This window comes from Salvelinus fontinalis, chromosome 15 (genome assembly GCF_029448725.1).
Source record: "Salvelinus fontinalis isolate EN_2023a chromosome 15, ASM2944872v1, whole genome shotgun sequence".
NCBI classification, from domain to species: Eukaryota; Metazoa; Chordata; class Actinopteri; order Salmoniformes; family Salmonidae; genus Salvelinus; species Salvelinus fontinalis.
This window is the reverse complement of record NC_074679.1, coordinates 726,932-746,328: the sequence shown is the minus strand read 5'-3', so window position 1 is coordinate 746,328 and position 19,397 is coordinate 726,932. Positions and strand designations below refer to the sequence as shown.

General features: G+C 44.3%; 1 protein-coding gene across 7 annotated transcripts in view; it reads left to right on the top strand.

Moving 5' to 3' along the window:
- Nucleotides 1-19,397, top strand: part of LOC129811250 (attractin-like) — a 242,380-nt gene that overhangs the window by 3,301 nt on the left and 219,682 nt on the right. For all 7 annotated transcript variants that reach the window (XM_055862407.1, XM_055862410.1, XM_055862406.1 and 4 more), the window contains exons 2-5: nucleotides 9,315-9,398; nucleotides 10,036-10,149; nucleotides 10,952-11,080; nucleotides 17,975-18,177. In XM_055862407.1, the coding sequence (XP_055718382.1) occupies nucleotides 9,315-9,398; nucleotides 10,036-10,149; nucleotides 10,952-11,080; nucleotides 17,975-18,177 (530 nt within the window). The remainder of the gene's footprint in view (nucleotides 1-9,314; nucleotides 9,399-10,035; nucleotides 10,150-10,951; nucleotides 11,081-17,974; nucleotides 18,178-19,397) is intronic.

Genomic DNA, 19,397 nt, shown 5'->3' with positions numbered 1-19,397 from the left:
CTCTCTTTATGTAGTGTTGTGGTCTCTCTTTATGTAGTGTTGTGTTGTCTCTCTTTATGTAGTGATGTGGTGTCTCTCTTTATGTAGTGTTGTGGTGTCTCTCTTTATGTAGTGTTGTGGTGTCTCTCTTTATGTAGTGTTTTCTCTCTTCATGTAGTGTTGTGGTGTATCTCTCTTTATGTAGTGTTGTGGTGTCTCTCTCTCTTTATGTAGTGTTGTGTTGTCTCTCTCTTTATGTAGTGTTGTGGTGTCTCTATATGTAGTGTTGTGGTGTCTCTCTTTATGTAGTGTTGTGGTGTCTCTATATGTAGTGTTGTGGTGTCTCTCTTTATGTAGTGTTGTGGTCTCTCTCTATGTAGTGTTGTGGTGTCTCTTTATGTAGTGTTGTGGTCTCTCTCTATGTAGTGTTGTGGTGTCTCTCTTTATGTAGTGTTGTGGTGTATCTCTCTCTATGTAGTGTTGTGGTGTCTCTCTCTCTTTATGTAGTGTTGTGTTGTCTCTCTCTTTATGTAGTGTTGTGGTGTCTCTATACGTAGTGTTGTGGTGTCTCTCTTTATGTAGTGTTGTGGTCTCTCTCTATGTAGTGTTGTGGTGTCTCTTTATGTAGTGTTGTGGTCTCTCTCTATGTAATGTTGTGGTGTCTCTCTCTTTATGTAGTGTTGTGGTGTCTCTTTATGTAGTGTTGTGGTCTCTCTCTATGTAGTGTTGTGGTGTCTCTCTTTTTGTAGTGTTGTGGTGTCTCTCTCTTTATGTAGTGTTGTGGTCTCTCTCTTTATGTAGTGTTGTGGTGTCTCTCTATGTAGTGTTGTGGTGTCTCTCTATGTAGTGTTGTGGTGTCTCTCTATGTAGTGTTGTGGTGTCTCTCTATGTAGTGTTGTGGTGTCTCTCTATGTAGTGTTGTGGTGTCTCTCTCTTTATGTAGTGTTGTGGTGTCTCTCTCTTTATGTAGTGTTGTGGTCTCTCTCTATGTAGTGTTGTGGTCTCTCTCTATGTAGTGTTGTGGTGTCTCTCTATGTAGTGTTGTGGTGTCTCTCTCTTTATGTAGTGTTGTGGTCTCTCTCTTTATGTAGTGTTGTCTCTCTTCATGTAGTGTTGTGGTGTCTCTCTTTTATGTAGTGTTGTGGTGTCTCTCTATGTAGTGTTGTGGTGTCTCTCTTTATGTAGTGTTGTGGTGTCTCTCTATGTAGTGTTGTGGTGTCTCTCTCTATGCAGTGTTGTGGTGTCTCTCTTTATGTAGTGTTGTGGTGTCTCTCTATGTAGTGTTGTGGTGTCTCTCTCTATGCAGTGTTGTGGTGTCTCTCTCTATGCAGTGTTGTGGTGTCTCTCTTTATGCAGTGTTGTGGTGTCTCTCTTTATGTAGTGTTGTGGTGTCTCTCTCTATGCAGTGTTGTGGTGTCTCTCTCTATGTAGTGTTGTGGTGTCTCTCTTTATGTAGTGTTGTGGTGTCTCTCTCTATGCAGTGTTGTGGTGTCTCTCTCTATGCAGTGTTGTGGTGTCTCTCTCTATGCAGTGTTGTGGTGTCTCTATGCAGTGTTGTGGTGTCTCTATGTAGTGTTGTGGTGTCTCTCTCTATGTAGTGTTGTGGTGTCTCTCTCTATGCAGTGTTGTGGTGTCTCTATGTAGTGTTGTGGTGTCTCTCTCTATGTAGTGTTGTGGTGTCTCTCTCTATGCAGTGTTGTGGTGTCTCTCTCTATGCAGTGTTGTGGTGTCTCTATGCAGTGTTGTGGTGTCTCTATGTAGTGTTGTGGTGTCTCTCTCTATGCAGTGTTGTGGTGTCTCTCTCTATGCAGTGTTGTGGTGTCTCTCTCTATGCAGTGTTGTGGTGTCTCTCTCTATGCAGTGTTGTGGTGTCTCTCTCTATGCAGTGTTGTGGTGTCTCTCTCTATGCAGTGTTGTGGTGTCTCTCTCTATGCAGTGTTGTGGTGTCTCTCTCTATGCAGTGTTGTGGTGTCTCTATGCAGTGTTGTGGTGTCTCTCTCTATGCAGTGTTGTGGTGTCTCTATGCAGTGTTGTGGTGTCTCTATGCAGTGTTGTGGTGTCTCTCTCTATGCAGTGTTGTGGTGTCTCTATGCAGTGTTGTGGTGTCTCTCTCTATGTAGTGTTGTGGTGTCTCTCTCTATGCAGTGTTGTGGTGTCTCTATGCAGTGTTGTGGTGTCTCTCTCTATGCAGTGTTGTGGTGTCTCTATGCAGTGTTGTGGTGTCTCTCTCTATGTAGTGTTGTGGTGTCTCTCTCTATGCAGTGTTGTGGTGTCTCTCTCTATGCAGTGTTGTGGTGTCTCTCTCTATGCAGTGTTGTGGTGTCTCTCTCTATGCAGTGTTGTGGTGTCTCTCTCTATGCAGTGTTGTGGTGTCTCTATGCAGTGTTGTGGTGTCTCTCTCTATGCAGTGTTGTGGTGTCTCTATGCAGTGTTGTGGTGTCTCTCTCTATGTAGTGTTGTGGTGTCTCTCTCTATGCAGTGTTGTGGTGTCTCTCTCTATGCAGTGTTGTGGTGTCTCTCTCTATGCAGTGTTGTGGTGTCTCTCTCTATGCAGTGTTGTGGTGTCTCTCTCTATGCAGTGTTGTGGTGTCTCTCTCTATGCAGTGTTGTGGTGTCTCTCTCTATGCAGTGTTGTGGTGTCTCTATGCAGTGTTGTGGTGTCTCTCTCTATGCAGTGTTGTGGTGTCTCTCTCTATGCAGTGTTGTGGTGTCTCTCTCTATGCAGTGTTGTGGTGTCTCTCTCTATGCAGTGTTGTGGTGTCTCTCTCTATGCAGTGTTGTGGTGTCTCTATGCAGTGTTGTGGTGTCTCTATGCAGTGTTGTGGTGTCTCTCTCTATGCAGTGTTGTGGTGTCTCTTGTCGTGTTGTGTGTTTTGTCCTATGTTTTTATGTTTAATCCCAGGCCCCCGTCCCCGCAGGAGGCCTTTTGCCTTTTGGTAGGCCGCCATTGTAAATAAGAATTTGTTCTTAACTGACTTGCCTAGTTAAATAAATAAAACGTAAGTATTCACACCTCTGAATCAATACTTTTTAGAAGCACCTTTGGCATAGATTACAGCTGTGAGTCTTTCTAGGTACGTTTCTAAGAACTTTCCACACCTGGATTGTTCAACATTTGCCCATTTTATTATTTTCAAAACTCTTCAAATTGGTTGTTGATCATTGTCAGACGCCCATGTTCAGTTCCTCCATAGATTTTCAAGTAGATGTTTTAGATTAGATTTTTTCTATATATTTTTATTGGACATATGAAGAATTACAAATTGAACAGATACGTCCTTTTATCCTCTTATACTTATTGAAACAGCTCCCTCCCTTTAACAACAAAAGCAGCATACATTTACAATTTTTGTAACAAATTTACAATTGGAGATAGTATATAAATATACATACGTACACAAATATACACAAGTACACATACACAAAAAAATATATATGTGGGTGGGGGGATGGAGGCTTGAGTTAGCGTCCGGGGGGATGGAGGCTTGAGTTAGCGTCCGGGGGGATGGAGGCTTGAGTTAGCGTCCGGGGGGATGGAGGCTTGAGTTAGCGTCCGGGGGGATGGAGGCTTGAGTTAGCGTCCGGGGGGATGGAGGCTTGAGTTAGCGTCCGGGGGGATGGAGGCTTGAGTTAGCGTCCGGGGGGATGGAGGCTTGAGTTAGCGTCCGGGGGGATGGAGGCTTGAGTTAGCGTCCGGGGGGATGGAGGCTTGAGTTAGCGTCCAGGGGGATGGAGGCTTGAGTAAGCGTCCGGGGGGATGGAGGCTTGAGTAAGCGTCCGGGGGGATGGAGGCTTGAGTTAGCGTCCAGGGGGGGGGGGGTGGAGGCTTGAGTTAGCGTCCAGGGGGGGGGTGGAGGCTTGAGTCAGCGTCCGGGGGGATGGAGGCTTGAGTCAGCGTCCGGGTGGGTGGGGTGGGGGGGGGTGGGGGTGGAGGCTTGAGTTAGCGTCCGGGGGGGGTTGGAGTGGAGGCTTGAGTTAGCGTCCAGGGGGATGGAGGATTGAGTAAGCGTCCAGGGGGATGGAGGCTTGAGTTAGCGTCCGGGGGGGGGGGGGGTGGGGGGGTGGAGGCTTGAGTTAGCGTCCAGGGGGGGGGTGGAGGCTTGAGTTAGCGTCCAGGGGATGTCCAGGGGGATGGAGGCTTGAGTTTTGGATGTTCTGTTTTGGATTTGAAATTGGATTTAATTGTAATACTCTGTCAAAGTGGAAAATGAAACACTGATACACTGAGTGAACAACTTCCTAATATGGAATTGCACCCCCCTTTCGCCCTCAGAACAGCCTCAATTTGTCGGGGCTGATTGAATTGGATTTAACAAGTGACATCAATAAGGGATGATGGCTTTCACCTGGTCAGTCTGTCATGTTTCGAATGGTTTGTACACTCTGTTTATATATTAGATTACTAGATTACTAGATTACTACTAGATTACTTGTAGTTTTTCATGTTGTCTGTCTGTAATTTTTTGTAATGACTTGGTGCTGCCTATCTTGGCCAGGACGCTCTTGAAAAAGAGATTTTAAATCTCAATGAGCCCTTCCTGGTTAAATAAAGGTTAAATAAAATAAAATAAATAAATAATATTGATTAGTTAAGTATCCAACCCCACAGTCAATACATGTTAGAGACACCTTTGGCAGCGATTACAGCTGTGACTCTTTCTGGGTGTCTAAGAGCTTTCCACACCTGGATTGTACAATATTTGCACATTATTCATAAAAATATTAGTCAAGCTCTATCAAGTTGGTTGTTGATCATTGCTAGACAGTCATTTTCAAGTTTTGCCATATATTTTCCAAGCTGATTTAAGTAAAAGGTTTAAAACCTCTTGGCGCACGGATCCCTTTAGCACAGATCATTTTCGTAAACAACCGCTGAATTGCAGAGCGCTAAATTAAAAAAAATTTACTACAAATATTTATTGTCATGAAATCACAAGTGAAACATACCAAAACACACCTTACTTTGTTGTTAATCCACATGTCAGATTTTGAAAATATGCTTTACAGCGAAAGCAATCCAAGCGCTTGTGAGTTTATCGATCACTAGACAAAACATTACGAACAGCTAGCAGCAATGTAGATTGGTCACGAAAGTCAGAAAAGCAATAAAATTAATCGCTTACCTTTGATGATCTTTGGATGTTTGCACTCACGAGACTCTTAGTTACACAATAAATGTTCCTTTTGTTCGATAAATATTATTTTTATATCCAAAAACCTCCATTTGGTTGGTACGTTATGTTCAGAAATCAACAGGCTTGAGCGGTCATGAAGGGCAGACGAAAATTCCAAATAGTATCCGTAAAGTTCGTAGAAACATGTCAAACGTTTTTTATAAACAATCCTCAGGTTGTTCTTAACAAATAATCGGTAATATTTCAACCGGACGGTAAACTATTCAATACAATAGATAAAGAAAATGTCGAGCTACAACTTTCGCGCGCATGAACTAAATCAAAGGACATCTGGCCATCCACTGACGAGTTCTGATACATCTCGCTCATTTTTCAGAATAAAAGCTTTAAACTATGTCTAAAGCCTGTTCACAACCTGTGGAAGCCATTGGAAAAGGAATCTGGTTGATATCCCTTTAAATGGAGGATAGGCAGGCAATGGAACAGGGATTTTTCAAAATAAGAGGCACTTCCGGGTTGGATTTCCTCAGGTTTTCGCCTGCAAAATCAGTTCTGTTATACTCACTGACAATATTCTGACAGTTTTGGAAACTTTAGAGTGTTTTCTATCCTAATCTGTTAATTATATGCATATTTTAGCATCTGGGCCTGAGATATAGGCCGTTTACATTGGGAACGTTATTTTTCCAAATATAACAATTCTGCCTCCTAGCGTCAAGAAGTTAACTTGGCCACTCAGGAACATTCAATGTTGTCTTGGTAAGCAACTCCAGTGTAGATTTGGCCTTGAGTTTTTGTTTATTGTCCTGCTGGAAGGTGAATTAATCTCCCAGTGCCTGTTGGAAAGCAGACTGAACCAGGTTTTACTCTAGGATTTTGCCTGTGCTTAGCTCTATTCCATTTATTTTTATCCCCCCAAAATCTTCCTAGTCCTTGCCGATGACAAGCATACCCATAACATGATTAAGTCACCACCATTCTTGAAAATATGAAGAGTGATACTCAGTGATGTGCTGTGTTGGATTTGCCCCAAACAAAACACTTTTATTCAGGACAAAAAAGTTAATTTCTTTGCCACATTTTGTTGCAGTATTACTTTGGTGCCTTGTTGCAAACAGAATACATGTTTTGGAATATTTGTATTCTTCTTTTTAGTCAGTCAATTAGGTCATATTGTGGAGTAACTATCTTCAGTTTTCTCCCATCACAGCCATTAAACTCTGTAACTGTCCATTGGTCTCATGATGAAATCCCTGAGTGGTTTCTTTCCTCTCCGGTAACTGAGTTAGGAAGGACGCCTGTTTCTTTTTAATGACTGGGTGTATTGATACACCATCCCGAAATGTAATTAATAACTTCACCATGCTCAAAGGATATTCAATGTCTGCTTTTTTTTGAGTAAGGCATTGGAAAACCTCCCTGCTCGACTGAGGGACAGAATTCTATGTGTGGGATGAGGTAGTCGTTCAAGAATCATGTTAAACAAACTGTGAGCCTTCTAATGTCAAAATAAGTTTGTTACTCACCAAATATGGAATTTTAAGCAACTACCTTCATTTACTACTCCTCTTATGACTGGTGTGTCGACTAAATGTCCACCCAGCACCTCCAAACGTTATTTCGCACATGCTAGGTAAACAACTCAGTGAAATGTTGACTTTACCGGCGTTTCCCAACAATGCAGAGAGAGAAAAAAATTATAGCACCAGGAATTATACACAATGAGTAGCCTAACGATAACTTGTAACGATAACAATCACGCAGTACTGACACGAACAGGTCGAAAGTCTACAACAGTTCAAATAGATTGGAGGTTCCTTTTTTTGGAAGAACATACAGACAATAACAGGAGTAAATAAAGGTAGTTGCTCAGCTAGAACTGGTTGGAGAACAGCTCAGCCCTCTCTGTATATCCCTGTTCGCTGATCAGACATCTGGCTTGTGACTGGAGAGGACACACTAAAACATTATGGCAGTTTGTGTGAGCTGTCATTAGAGCTGCCATGTAGATGTTGTCATTTAACTCTTCAACCGTCCGCTGTCTTATAGTAAGGTTGCAAAGGGTCGGAAACCTTCCGTCAAATTTAGGGAATTTAGCTTCAATTCAGAAAAAAGTTAGCTTTTAACAGTGGACCTTTTTTGTGGGATACACAAGGCAATTCTAGGTCTTGTGACATATTTTGGTTAAACTTTCCCCAATTCAATGGAATTGCAACCCTCTGCATGCACAGTGCATTCTTCCATCACATGTACAGCTGATTCTCAAGATCTTGCACACTAATGAGATGCTATTGAGCCCACACTCTGACAGTCTTCTGGAGGGGAAGGAGTTTCTCCAAGAAATGGCCATATCACAGTCTGCTGATATGGACAGCCCCATCAAGAGGATCCTCCTGGATGATGTGTTTTGGGGAGAGAGTGGTAAAGCAGCCTGAAACTCCTGAAACCTATAGCAGTAGCCATTGCACGGATTGAGGGAGACAATGTCATCCTGTCTGATGTTCAGACTCTGCTTGCAGACGTAAGAGAAGAAATCCGTACTGCCCTGCCCACTTTACTGTCGCTCCATGCAGAGGAAACTGCAGTTCTGAAATACATCAAAAAGCAGGAAGACTTCTGCCTGAAGCCCAAACACGCCGCAGCGTACATGTTGGACCCCAAGTACGCTGGCAAGAGCATCCTGTCTGCTGCAGAGATCAACAAGGCCTATGGTGTCATCACTACTGTGTCTCGCCACCTTGGCCTGGATGAGGGCAAGGTTCTAGGCAGTCTGGCGAAGTACACTTCCAAGCAAGGGCTTTGGTATGAAGATGCAATATGGCAGTCGTGCCAACAGATCTCATCAGCCACCTGGAGGAAGGGACTTTGTGGATCTGAGGCTCTTTCCCCTGTTGCCTCCATCATCCTCCAAATCCCACCAACATCAGCCGCCTCAGAGCGCAACTGGTCCTTGTTTGGGAACACACACACACCAAAGCACACAACAGGCTGACCAATACAAGGGTTGAAAAATTGGTGGCCATCCGGGCATATTTGAGGCTTTTTGAGCCTGACAATGAGCCATCCTCAACAATGTTGGAAAGTGACAGTGAAGATGAGGCCTCAGTCTGATGTTCAAGAGGTGGACATTGAGGAGGTCCAGGAAGAAGACATGGAGTCTGATGTTCAAGAGGTGGTCATTGAGGAGGTCCAGGGAGAAGACATGGAGTCTGATGTTCAAGAGGTGGACATTGAGGAGGTCCAGGGAGAAGACATGGAGTCTGATGTTCAAGAGGTGGACATTGAGGAGGTCCAGGAAGAAGACATGGAGTCTGATGTTCAAGAGGTGGACATTGAGGAGGTCCAGGAAGAAGACATGGAGTCTGATGTTCAAGAGGTGGACATTGAGGAGGTCCAGGGAGAAGACATGGAGTCTGATGTTCAGGAGGTGGACATTGAGGAGGTCCAGGGAGAAGACATGGAAGCCTGAGAGGAAGACAACCAAAGCTTTAGTTTTTAGACTATCATTTTACAGATGTATGTTGAAAACGTTTGGGGATCATTCCAATATTCCCTTAATTAAGTTGTTCAGTGAAATCATCCCATGTGAAGTCAACTTATTCAATTAAAGTTCAATTCATAACTAAATTATTATTATTTTTTTCTATTGGAAGTGTGGCTGCTCTTGTGACTGGATGAATAGCTGCTCTTGTGACTGGATGAATGGCTGTGTTATCAGGTGTGACTGGATGAATGGCTGCTCTTGTGACTGGATGAATGGCTGTGTTATCAGGTGTGACTGGATGAATGGCTGTGTTATCAGGTGTGACTGGATGAATGGCTGCTCTTGTGACTGGATGAATGGCTGTGTTATCAGGTGTGACTGGATGAATGGCTGCTCTTGTGACTGGATGAATGGCTGTGTTATCAGGTGTGACTGGATGAATAGCTGCTCTTGTGACTGGATGAATGGCTGTGTTATCAGGTGTGACTGGATGAATGGCTGTGTTATCAGGTGTGACTGGATGAATGGCTGTGTTATCAGGTGTGACTGGATGAATGGCTGTGTTATCAGGTGTGACTGGATGAAAAGCTGCTCTTGTGACTGGATGAATGGCTGTGTTATCAGGTGTGACTGTAATAGGTGAGACGATGGCCTTTAAATCTCTTCTCTCCTATTGGCTGACTGGTCTGACCTTTGACCTCTTTTCTCTCCTATAGGCTGACGGGTCCCTCAGGGTTCCTGACAGACGGACCAGGGAACTACAAGTACAAGACCAAGTGCACCTGGCTCATCGAGGGAACGTCAGTTAAACTATAAACTAATAGCACTACAGCAACATGCCTCTACCCTGCACAATGTCATTGACAGATAGGCCCAATCTAGAGACAGTGTCAGTTTATTAGGTACACCACCCTGTTCACCCAAATGGTTGGCTCCTACAGGGTCAGTTTATTAGGTACACCACCCTGTTCACCCAAATGGTTGGCTCCTACAGGGTCAGTTTATTAGGTACACCACCCTGTTCACCCAAATGGTTGGCTCCTACAGTGTCAGTTTATTAGGTACACCACCCTGTTCACCCAAATGGTTGGCTCCTACAGGGTCAGTTTATTAGGTACACCACCCTGTTCACCCAAATGGTTGGCTCCTACAGACAGTGTCAGTTTATTAGGTACACCACCCTGTTCACCCAAATGGTTGGCTCCTACAGTGTCAGTTTATTAGGTACACCACCCTGTTCACCCAAATGGTTGGCTCCTACAGTGTCAGTTTATTAGGTACACCTAATTAGGTTCTGGAGGAAAAGGGGAACTTCAACCATATCCATATTTATCTTAACAGTGTCTCCTAGACCTGAGTTCATCCATGTTTAGTTGAACTAAAGGCTAATTGTTTTTTCCCAACCAAAGGCCTAACTGTGTTCTCTCTGCCCTGCAGGCCCAACAGTATCCTCAGGCTGAGGTTGGACCACTTTGCTACAGAGTGCAGCTGGGACCACCTGTATGTGTACGATGGTGACTCTATCTACACCCCTCTACTGGCTGCCTTCAGGTGGGTACAGGGAGGACGATGGTGGGTGGTGGTGGTGGGTGGTGGTGATTGACGATGAATTATTGATTTACTTGGGTAACGATGAAGTATTGATTTACCTTGGTAACGATGAAGTATTGATTTACCTGGGTAACGATGAATTATTGATTTACCTGGGTAACGATGAAGTATTGATTTACCTTGGTAACGATGAATTATTGATTTACCTTGGTAACGATGAAGTATTGATTTACCTGGGTAACGATGAAGTATTGATTTACCTTGGTAACGATGAAGTATTGATTTACCTTGGTAACGATGAAGTATTGATTTACCTGGGTAACGATGAATTATTGATTTACCTGGGTAACGATGAAGTATTGATTTACCTTGGTAACGATGAAGTATTGATTTACCTGGGTAACGATGAATTATTGATTTACCTGGGTAACGATGAAGTATTGATTTACCTTGGTAACGATGAAGTATTGATTTACCTTGGTAACGATGAAGTATTGATTTACCTTGGTAACGATGAAGTATTGATTTACCTTGGTAACGATGAAGTATTGATTTACCTGGGTAACGATGAATTATTGATTTACCTGGGTAACGATGAAGTATTGATTTACCTGGGTAACGATGAAGTATTGATTTACCTTGGTAACGATGAAGTATTGATTTACCTTGGTAACGATGAAGTATTGATTTACCTTGGTAACGATGAAGTATTGATTTACCTTGGTAACGATGAAGTATTGATTTACCTGGGTAACGATGAATTATTCAGGGTGTTGATGGGTGTTGTCCTTCCTTGTTGCAGTGGGTTGATAGTTCCTGAGCGCTATGGCAACGAGACTGTTCCGGAGGTGGTTTCACAGTCTGGTTACGCCCTCCTCCACTTCTTCAGCGACGCTGCTTATAACCTGACCGGCTTCAACATCTCATATAGGTAACCCCTGACCCCTGACCCCTGACCTTATAACCTGACCGGCTTCAACATCTCATATAGGTAACCCTTAACCCCTGACCTTATAACCTGACTGTGTTTAGCGTCTCCTACAGGTGAGTCTGACCTTGCATGTCCTCTTTTTAGTAACAGGTGAGTCTGGACAGTAGCTACAGTAGCTCTTTACCAAAAGAGGAAAAGTGCCACTGGTTTTTTAAACTGTATTGCTAAATACACTGCTCAAAAAAATAAAGGGAAAACTTAAACAACACAATGTAACTCCAAGTCAATCACACTTCTGTGAAATCAAACTGTCCACTTAGGAAGCAACACTGATTGACAATAAATGTCACATGCAGTTGTGCAAATGGAATAGACAACAGGTGGAAATTATAGGCAATTAGCAAGACACCCCCAATAAAGGAGTGGTTCTGCAGGTGGTGACCACAGACCACTTCTCAGTTCCTATGCTTCCTGGCTGATGTTTTGGTCACTTTTGAATGCTGGCGGTGCTTTCACTCTAGTGGTAGCATGAGACGGAGTCTACAACCCACACAAGTGGCTCAGGTAGTGCAGTTCATCCAGGATGGCACATCAATGCGAGCTGTGGCAAGAAGGTTTGCTGTGTCTGTCAGCGTAGTGTCCATAGCATGGAGGCGCTACCAGGAGACAGGCCAGTACATCAGGAGACGTGGAGGAGGCCGTAGGAGGGCAACAACCCAGCAGCAGGACCGCTACCTCCGCCTTTGTGCAGGAGGAGCACTGCCAGAGCTCTGCAAAATGACCTCCAGCAGGCCACAAATGTGCATGTGTCTGCTAAAACGGTCAGAAACAGACTCCATGAGGGTGGTATGAGGGCCCGACGTCCACAGGTGGGGGTTGTGCTTACAGCCCAACACCGTGCAGGACGTTTGGCATTTGCCAGAGAACACCAAGATTGGCAAATTCGCCACTGGCGCCCTGTGCTCTTCACAGATGAAAGCAGGTTCACACTGAGCACATGAGCACATGTGACAGACGTGACAGAGTCTGGAGACGCCGTGGAGAACGTTCTGCTGCCTGCAACATCCTCCAGCATGACCGGTTTGGCGGTGGGTCAGTCATGGTGTGGGGTGGCATTTCTTTGTGGGGCCGCACAGCCCTCCATGTGCTCGCCAGAGGTAGCCTGACTGCCATTAGGTACTGAGATGAGATCCTCAGACCCCTTGTGAGACCATATGCTGGTGCGGTTGGCGCTGGGTTCCTCCTAATGCAAGACAATGCTAGACCTCATGTGGCTGGAGTGTGTCAGCAGTTCCTGCAAGAGGAAGGCATTGATGCTATGGACTGGCCCGCCCGTTCCCCAGACCTGAATCCAATTGAGCACATCTGGGACATCATGTCTCGCTCCATCCACCAACGCCACGTTGCACCACAGACTGTCCAGGAGTTGGCGGATGCTTTAGTCCAGGTCTGGGAGGAGATCCCTCAGGAGACCATCCACCACCTCATCAGGAGCATGCCCAGGCGTTGTAGGGAGGTCATACAGGCACGTGGAGGCCACACACACTACTGAGCCTCATTTTGACTTGTTTTAAGGACATTACATCAAAGTTGGATCAGCCTGTAGTGTGGTTTTCCACTTTAATTTTGAGTGTGACTCCAAATCCAGACCTCCATGGGTTGATAAATTTGATTTCCATTGATCATTTTTGTGTGATTTTGTTGTCAGCACATTCAACTATGCAAGAAAAAAGTATTTAATAAGAATATTTCATTCATTCAGATCTAGGATGTGTTATTTTAGTGTTCCCTTTATTTTTTTGAGCAGTGTATAAAAGGGAGTAGCAGAAAGAGATAATGAAGTTAGTTAACCAGGCTAGCAGGAAGAGATAATGAAGTTAGTTAACCATGCTAGCAGAAAGAGATAATGTAGTTAGTTAACCAGGCTAGCAGAAAGAGATAATGAAGTTAGTTAACCAGGCTAGCAGAAAGAGATAATGAAGTTAGTTAACCAGGCTAGCAGAAAGAGATAATGAAGTTAACCAGGCTAGCAGGAAGAGATAATGAAGTTAGTTAACCAGGCTAGCAGGAATAGATCATGTAGTTAGTTTACCAGGCTAGCATGAAGAGATAATGAAGTTAGTTAACCAGGCTAGCAGAAAGAGATAATGAAGTTAGTTAACCAGGCTAGCAGGAAGAGATAATGAAGTTAGTTAACCAGGCTAGCAGGAAGAGATAATGAAGTTAGTTAACCATGCTAGCAGGAAGAGATAATGTAGTTAGTTAACCAGGCTAGCAGAAAGAGCTAATGAAGTTAGTTAACCAGGCTAGCAGGAATAGATAATGTAGTTAGTTAACCATGCTAGCAGGAAGAGATAATGTAGTTAGTTAACCAGGCTAGCAGGACGAGATAATGAAGTTAGTTAACCAGGCTAGCAGGAAGAGATAATGAAGTTGGTTAACCAGGCTAGCAGGAAGAGATAATGAAGTTGGTTAACCAGGCTAGCAGGAAGAGATAATGAAGTTGGTTAACCAGGCTAGCAGGACGAGATAATGCACTTAGTTAACCAGGCTAGCAGGAAGAGATAATGAAGTTAGTTAACCAGGCTAGCAGGAAGAGATAATGAAGTTAGTTAAACATGCTAGCAGGAAGAGATAATGTAGTTAGTTAACCAGGCTAGCAGGAAGAGCTAATGAAGTTAGTTAACCATGCTAGCAGGAAGAGATAATGTAGTTAGTTAACCAGGCTAGCAGGAAGAGATAATGAAGTTAGTTAACCAGGCTAGCAGGAAGAGATAATGTAGTTAGTTAACCAGGCTAGCAGGAAGAGATAATGAAGTTAGTTAACCAGGCTAGCAGGAAGAGATAATGAAGTTAGTTAACCAGGCTAGCAGGAATAGATAATGCAGTTAGTTAACCAGGCTAGCAGGAAGAGATAATGAAGTTAGTTAACCAGGCTAGCAGAAAGAGATAATGAAGTTAGTTAACCAGGCTAGCAGAAAGAGCTAATGAAGTTAGTTAACCATGCTAGCAGGAATAGATCATGTAGTTAGTTAACCAGGCTAGCAGGAAGAGATAATGAAGTTAGTTAACCAGGCTAGCAGAAAGAGATAATGAAGTTAACCAGGCTAGCAGGAAGAGATAATGAAGTTAGTTAACCAGGCTAGCAGGAATAGATCATGTAGTTAGTTTACCAGGCTAGCATGAAGAGCTAATGAAGTTAGTTAACCATGCTAGCAGAAAGAGATAATGAAGTTAGTTAACCAGGCTAGCAGAAAGAGATAATGAAGTTAGTTAACCAGGCTAGCAGGAAGAGATAATGAAGTTAGTTAACCAGGCTAGCATGAAGAGATAATGAAGTTAGTTAACCAGGCTAGCAGAAAGAGATAATGAAGTTAGTTAACCAGTCTAGCAGAAAGAGATAATGAAGTTAGTTAACCAGGCTAGCAGGAAGAGAAAATGAAGTTAGTTAACCAGGCTAGCAGGAAGAGATAATGAAGTTAGTTAACCATGCTAGCAGGAAGAGATAATGAAGTTAACCAGGCTAGCAGGAAGAGAAAATGAAGTTAGGTAACCAGGCTAGCAGGAAGAGATAATGTAGTTAGTTAACCAGGCTAGCAGGAAGAGATAATGTAGTTAGTTAACCATGCTAGCAGGAAGAGAAAATGAAGTTAGGTAACCAGGCTAGCAGGAAGAGATAATGAAGTTAGTTAACCAGGCTAGCAGGAAGAGCTAATGTAGTTAGTTAGCCATGCTAGCATGAAGAGATAATGAAGTTAGTTAACCATGCTAGCAGGAATAGATCATGTAGTTAGTTAACCAGGCTAGCAGGAAGAGATAATGAAGTTAGTTAACCAGGCTAGCAGAAAGAGATAATGAAGTTAACCAGGCTAGCAGGAAGAGATAATGAAGTTAGTTAACCAGGCTAGCAGGAATAGATCATGTAGTTAGTTTACCAGGCTAGCATGAAGAGCTAATGAAGTTAGTTAACCATGCTAGCAGAAAGAGATAATGAAGTTAGTTAACCAGGCTAGCAGAAAGAGATAATGAAGTTAGTTAACCAGGCTAGCAGGAAGAGATAATGAAGTTAGTTAACCAGGCTAGCATGAAGAGATAATGAAGTTAGTTAACCAGGCTAGCAGAAAGAGATAATGAAGTTAGTTAACCAGTCTAGCAGAAAGAGATAATGAAGTTAGTTAACCAGGCTAGCAGGAAGAGAAAATGAAGTTAGTTAACCAGGCTAGCAGGAAGAGATAATGAAGTTAGTTAACCATGCTAGCAGGAAGAGATAATGAAGTTAACCAGGCTAGCAGGAAGAGAAAATGAAGTTAGGTAACCAGGCTAGCAGGAAGAGATAATGTAGTTAGTTAACCAGGCTAGCAGGAAGAGATAATGTAGTTAGTTAACCATGCTAGCAGGAAGAGAAAATGAAGTTAGGTAACCAGGCTAGCAGGAAGAGATAATGAAGTTAGTTAACCAGGCTAGCAGGAAGAGCTAATGTAGTTAGTTAGCCATGCTAGCATGAAGAGATAATGAAGTTAGTTAACCAGGCTAGCAGGAAGAGATAATGAAGTTAGTTAACCAGGCTAGCAGAAAGAGATAATGTAGTTAGTTAACCAGGCTAGCAGGAAGAGATAATGAAGTTAGTTAACCAGGCTAGCAGGAAGAGCTAATGTAGTTAGTTAACCATGCTAGCATGAAGAGATAATGAAGTTAGTTAACCAGGCTAGCAGGAAGAGATAATGAAGTTAGTTAACCAGGCTAGCAGGAAGAGATAATGAAGTTAGTTAACCAGGCTAGCAGGAAGAGATAATGTAGTTAGTTAACCAGGCTAGCATGAAGAGATAATGAAGTTAGTTAACCAGGCTAGCAGGAATAGATAATGTAGTTAGTTAACCAGGCTAGCAGGAAGAGATAATGAAGTTAGTTAACCAGGCTTGTTAGCCTTGACCCCCAACATCTTTGAAGGGCACGACACAAACGACCCAGAGTTCTGCTGGGTACTGGTCCCGTCTCCATGGTGATACAATTCAAGTTGGACTGAGAAACTGATAAAAGAAAGCTCCTCGGGCCTCAGTCTCTCTCTCTCTGTAGTGTCTCATCGGGCCCCAGTGTCTCTCTCTCTCTGTAGTGTCTCATCGGGCCCCAGTGTCTCTCTCTCTCTGTAGTGTCTCGTCTGGCCCCAGTGTCTCTCTCTCTCTGTAGTGTCTCATTGGGCCCCAGTGTGTGTCTCTCTGTAGTGTCTCATTGGGCCCCAGTGTCTCTCTCTCTCTGTAGTGTCTCATCGGGCCCCAGTGTCTCTCTCTCTCTCTGTAGTGTCTCATCGGGCCCCAGTGTCTCTCTCTCTCTCTGTAGTGTCTCATCGGGCCCCAGTGTCTCTCTCTCTCTGTAGTGTCTCATTGGGCCCCAGTGTCTCTCTCTCTCTGTAGTGTCTCATCGGGCCCCAGTGTCTCTCTCTCTCTGTAGTGTCTCATCGGGCCCCAGTGTCTCTCTCTCTCTGTAGTGTCTCATCGGGCCCCAGTGTCTCTCTCTCTCTCTCTATAGTGTCTCACCTGTAGTGTCGCTCTCTCTCTCTGTAGTGTCTCATCGGGCCCCAGTGTGTCTCTCTGTAGTGTCTCATCGGGCCCCAGTGTGTCTCTCTGTAGTGTCTCATCGGGCCCCAGTGTGTCTCTCTGTAGTGTCTCGTCTGGCCCCAGTGTCTCTCTCTCTCTCTCTATAGTGTCTCACCTGTAGTGTCGCTCTCTCTCTGTAGTGTCTCATCGGGCCCCAGTGTGTCTCTCTGTAGTGTCTCATCGGGCCCCAGTGTGTCTCTCTGTAGTGTCTCATCGGGCCCCAGTGTGTGTCTCTCTGTAGTGTCTCATCGGGCCCCAGTGTGTCTCTCTGTAGTGTCTCATCTGGCCCCAGTGTCTCTCTCTCTCTCTCTATAGTGTCTCACCTGTAGTGTCGCTCTCTCTCTGTAGTGTCTCATCGGGCCCCAGTGTGTCTCTCTGTAGTGTCTCATCGGGCCCCAGTGTGTCTCTCTGTAGTGTCTCGTCTGGCCCCAGTGTCTCTCTCTCTCTCTCTCTCTGTAGTGTCTCGTCTGGCCCCAGTGTCTCTCTCTCTCTCTCTCTCTCTATAGTGTCTCACCTGTAGTGTCGCTCTCTCTCTGTAGTGTCTCATCAGGCCCCAGTGTCTCTCTGTAGTGTCTCATCGGGCCCCAGTGTCTCTCTCTCTCTCTCTATAGTGTCTCACCTGTAGTGTCGCTCTCTCTCTGTAGTGTCTCATAGGGCCCCAGTGTGTGTCTCTCTGTAGTGTCTCATCGGGCCCCAGTGTCTCTCTCTCTCTGTAGTGTCTCATTGGGCCCCAGTGTCTCTCTCTCTCTGTAGTGTCTCATTGGGCCCCAGTGTCTCATCGGGCCCCAGTGTCTCTCTCTCTCTGTAGTGTCTCATAGGGCCCCAGTGTCTCTCTCTCTCTGTAGTGTTTCATCGGGCCCCAGTGTGTCTCTCTCTGTAGTGTATCAAAGAGCCCAAACACCAAACCTGTCTCCTGCTGCAGCCAGAATAACATGAAATAGAAGCAGACTGTCTCACTACTCAAACACCAAACCTGTCTCCTGCTGCAGCCAGAATAACATGAAATAGAAGCAGACTGTCTCACTACTCAAACACCAAACCTGTCTCCTGCTGCAGCCAGAATAACATGAAATAGAAGCAGACTGTCTCACTACTCATGTGTTGATGTCGTTCTACAATATTTGACGTTGTGGAGTTTTATATTATCGACCCCTTTGTCTCCTCATTAGCATACATCATGACACTTGATTAAACAATTTCATCAGTATATTTAAATACCTTCTCATCCGTCCATCATTCTCTTCCTCCCCCCTGTCTTATTTTTCTCTCTCTCTTCCCCCCCTTCCCCCCCCCCCCCCCCCAGGGTGAACACATGTCCTAACAACTGTTCTGGTCGAGGGGAGTGTCGCGTGGGGAACTCAACAGGGGCTGTTTATTGTGACTGTGAATCCAAGTGGAAGGGCGAGGCCTGTGATGTCCCTTACTGCCTGTCAGACTGTGGTTGGCCTGCCAGGGGACACTGCCTTCAGGACACAAAGACATGTCGATGCCAGCCTGGGTGGCAAGGTGGGCACCGTCTCTATCTAACTTAGAGGATCGTGTTCAGTCATACTTTCGGAGTTTGCTTATCGATCAGCGCTCTTACCCTCAGCCTCTAATGTTATTGACCTCTGATTGTGTTCTACGTATAAGAGACTCGTCACATTATATATGACCTTCTACGTACAGTTGATGTCGGAAGTTTACATACACTTAGGTTGGAGTCATTAACTTGTTTTTTAACCACTCAAACAATTCTTGTTAACAAACTATAGTTTTGGCAAGTTGGTTAGGACATCTACTTTGTGCATGACACAAGTAATTTTTCCAACAATTGTTTACAGACAGATTATTTCACTTATAATTCACTGTATCACAATTCCAGTGGGTCAGAAGTTTACATTCACTAAGTTGACTGTGCCTTTAAACAGCTTGGGAAATTCCAGAAAGTGATGTCACGGCTTTAGAGGCTTCTGATAGGCTAATTGACATCATTTGAGTCAACTGGAGGTGTACCTGTGGATGTATTTCAAGGTCTACCTTCAAACTCAGTGCCTCTTTGCTTGACATCATGGGAAAATCAAAAGAAATCAGCCAAGACCTCAGAAATAAATTGTAGACCTCCACAAGTCTGGTTCATCCTTGGGAGCAATTTCCAAACGCCTGAAGGTACCACGTTCATCTGTACAAACAATAGTACGCAAGTATAAACACCATGGGACCAAGCAGCCGTCATACCGCTCAGGAAGGAGTTGCGTTCTGTCTCCTAGAGATGAACGTACTTTGGTGCCCAAAGTGCATATCAATCTCAGAATAACAGCAAAGGACCATGTGAAGATGCTGGAGGAAACAGGTACAAAAGTATCTATATCCACAGTAAAACGAGTCCTATATGGACATAACCTGAAAGGCCGCTCAGCAGGGAAGAAGCCACTGCTCCAAAACCGCCATAAAAAAGCCAGTCTACGGTTTGCAACTGCACATGGGGACAAAGATCGTACTTTCTGGAGAAATGTCCTCTGGTCTGATGAAACAGAAATAGAACTGTTTGGCCGTAATGACCATCGTTATGTTTGGAGGAAAAAGGGGAGACTTGCAAGCCGAAGAATACCATCCCAACCGTGAAGCACGGGGGTGGCAGCATCATGTTGTGGGGGTGCTTTGCTGCAGGAGGGACTGGTGCACTTCACAAAATAGATGGAATCATGAGGCAGGAAAATGATGTGGATATATTGAAGCAACATCTC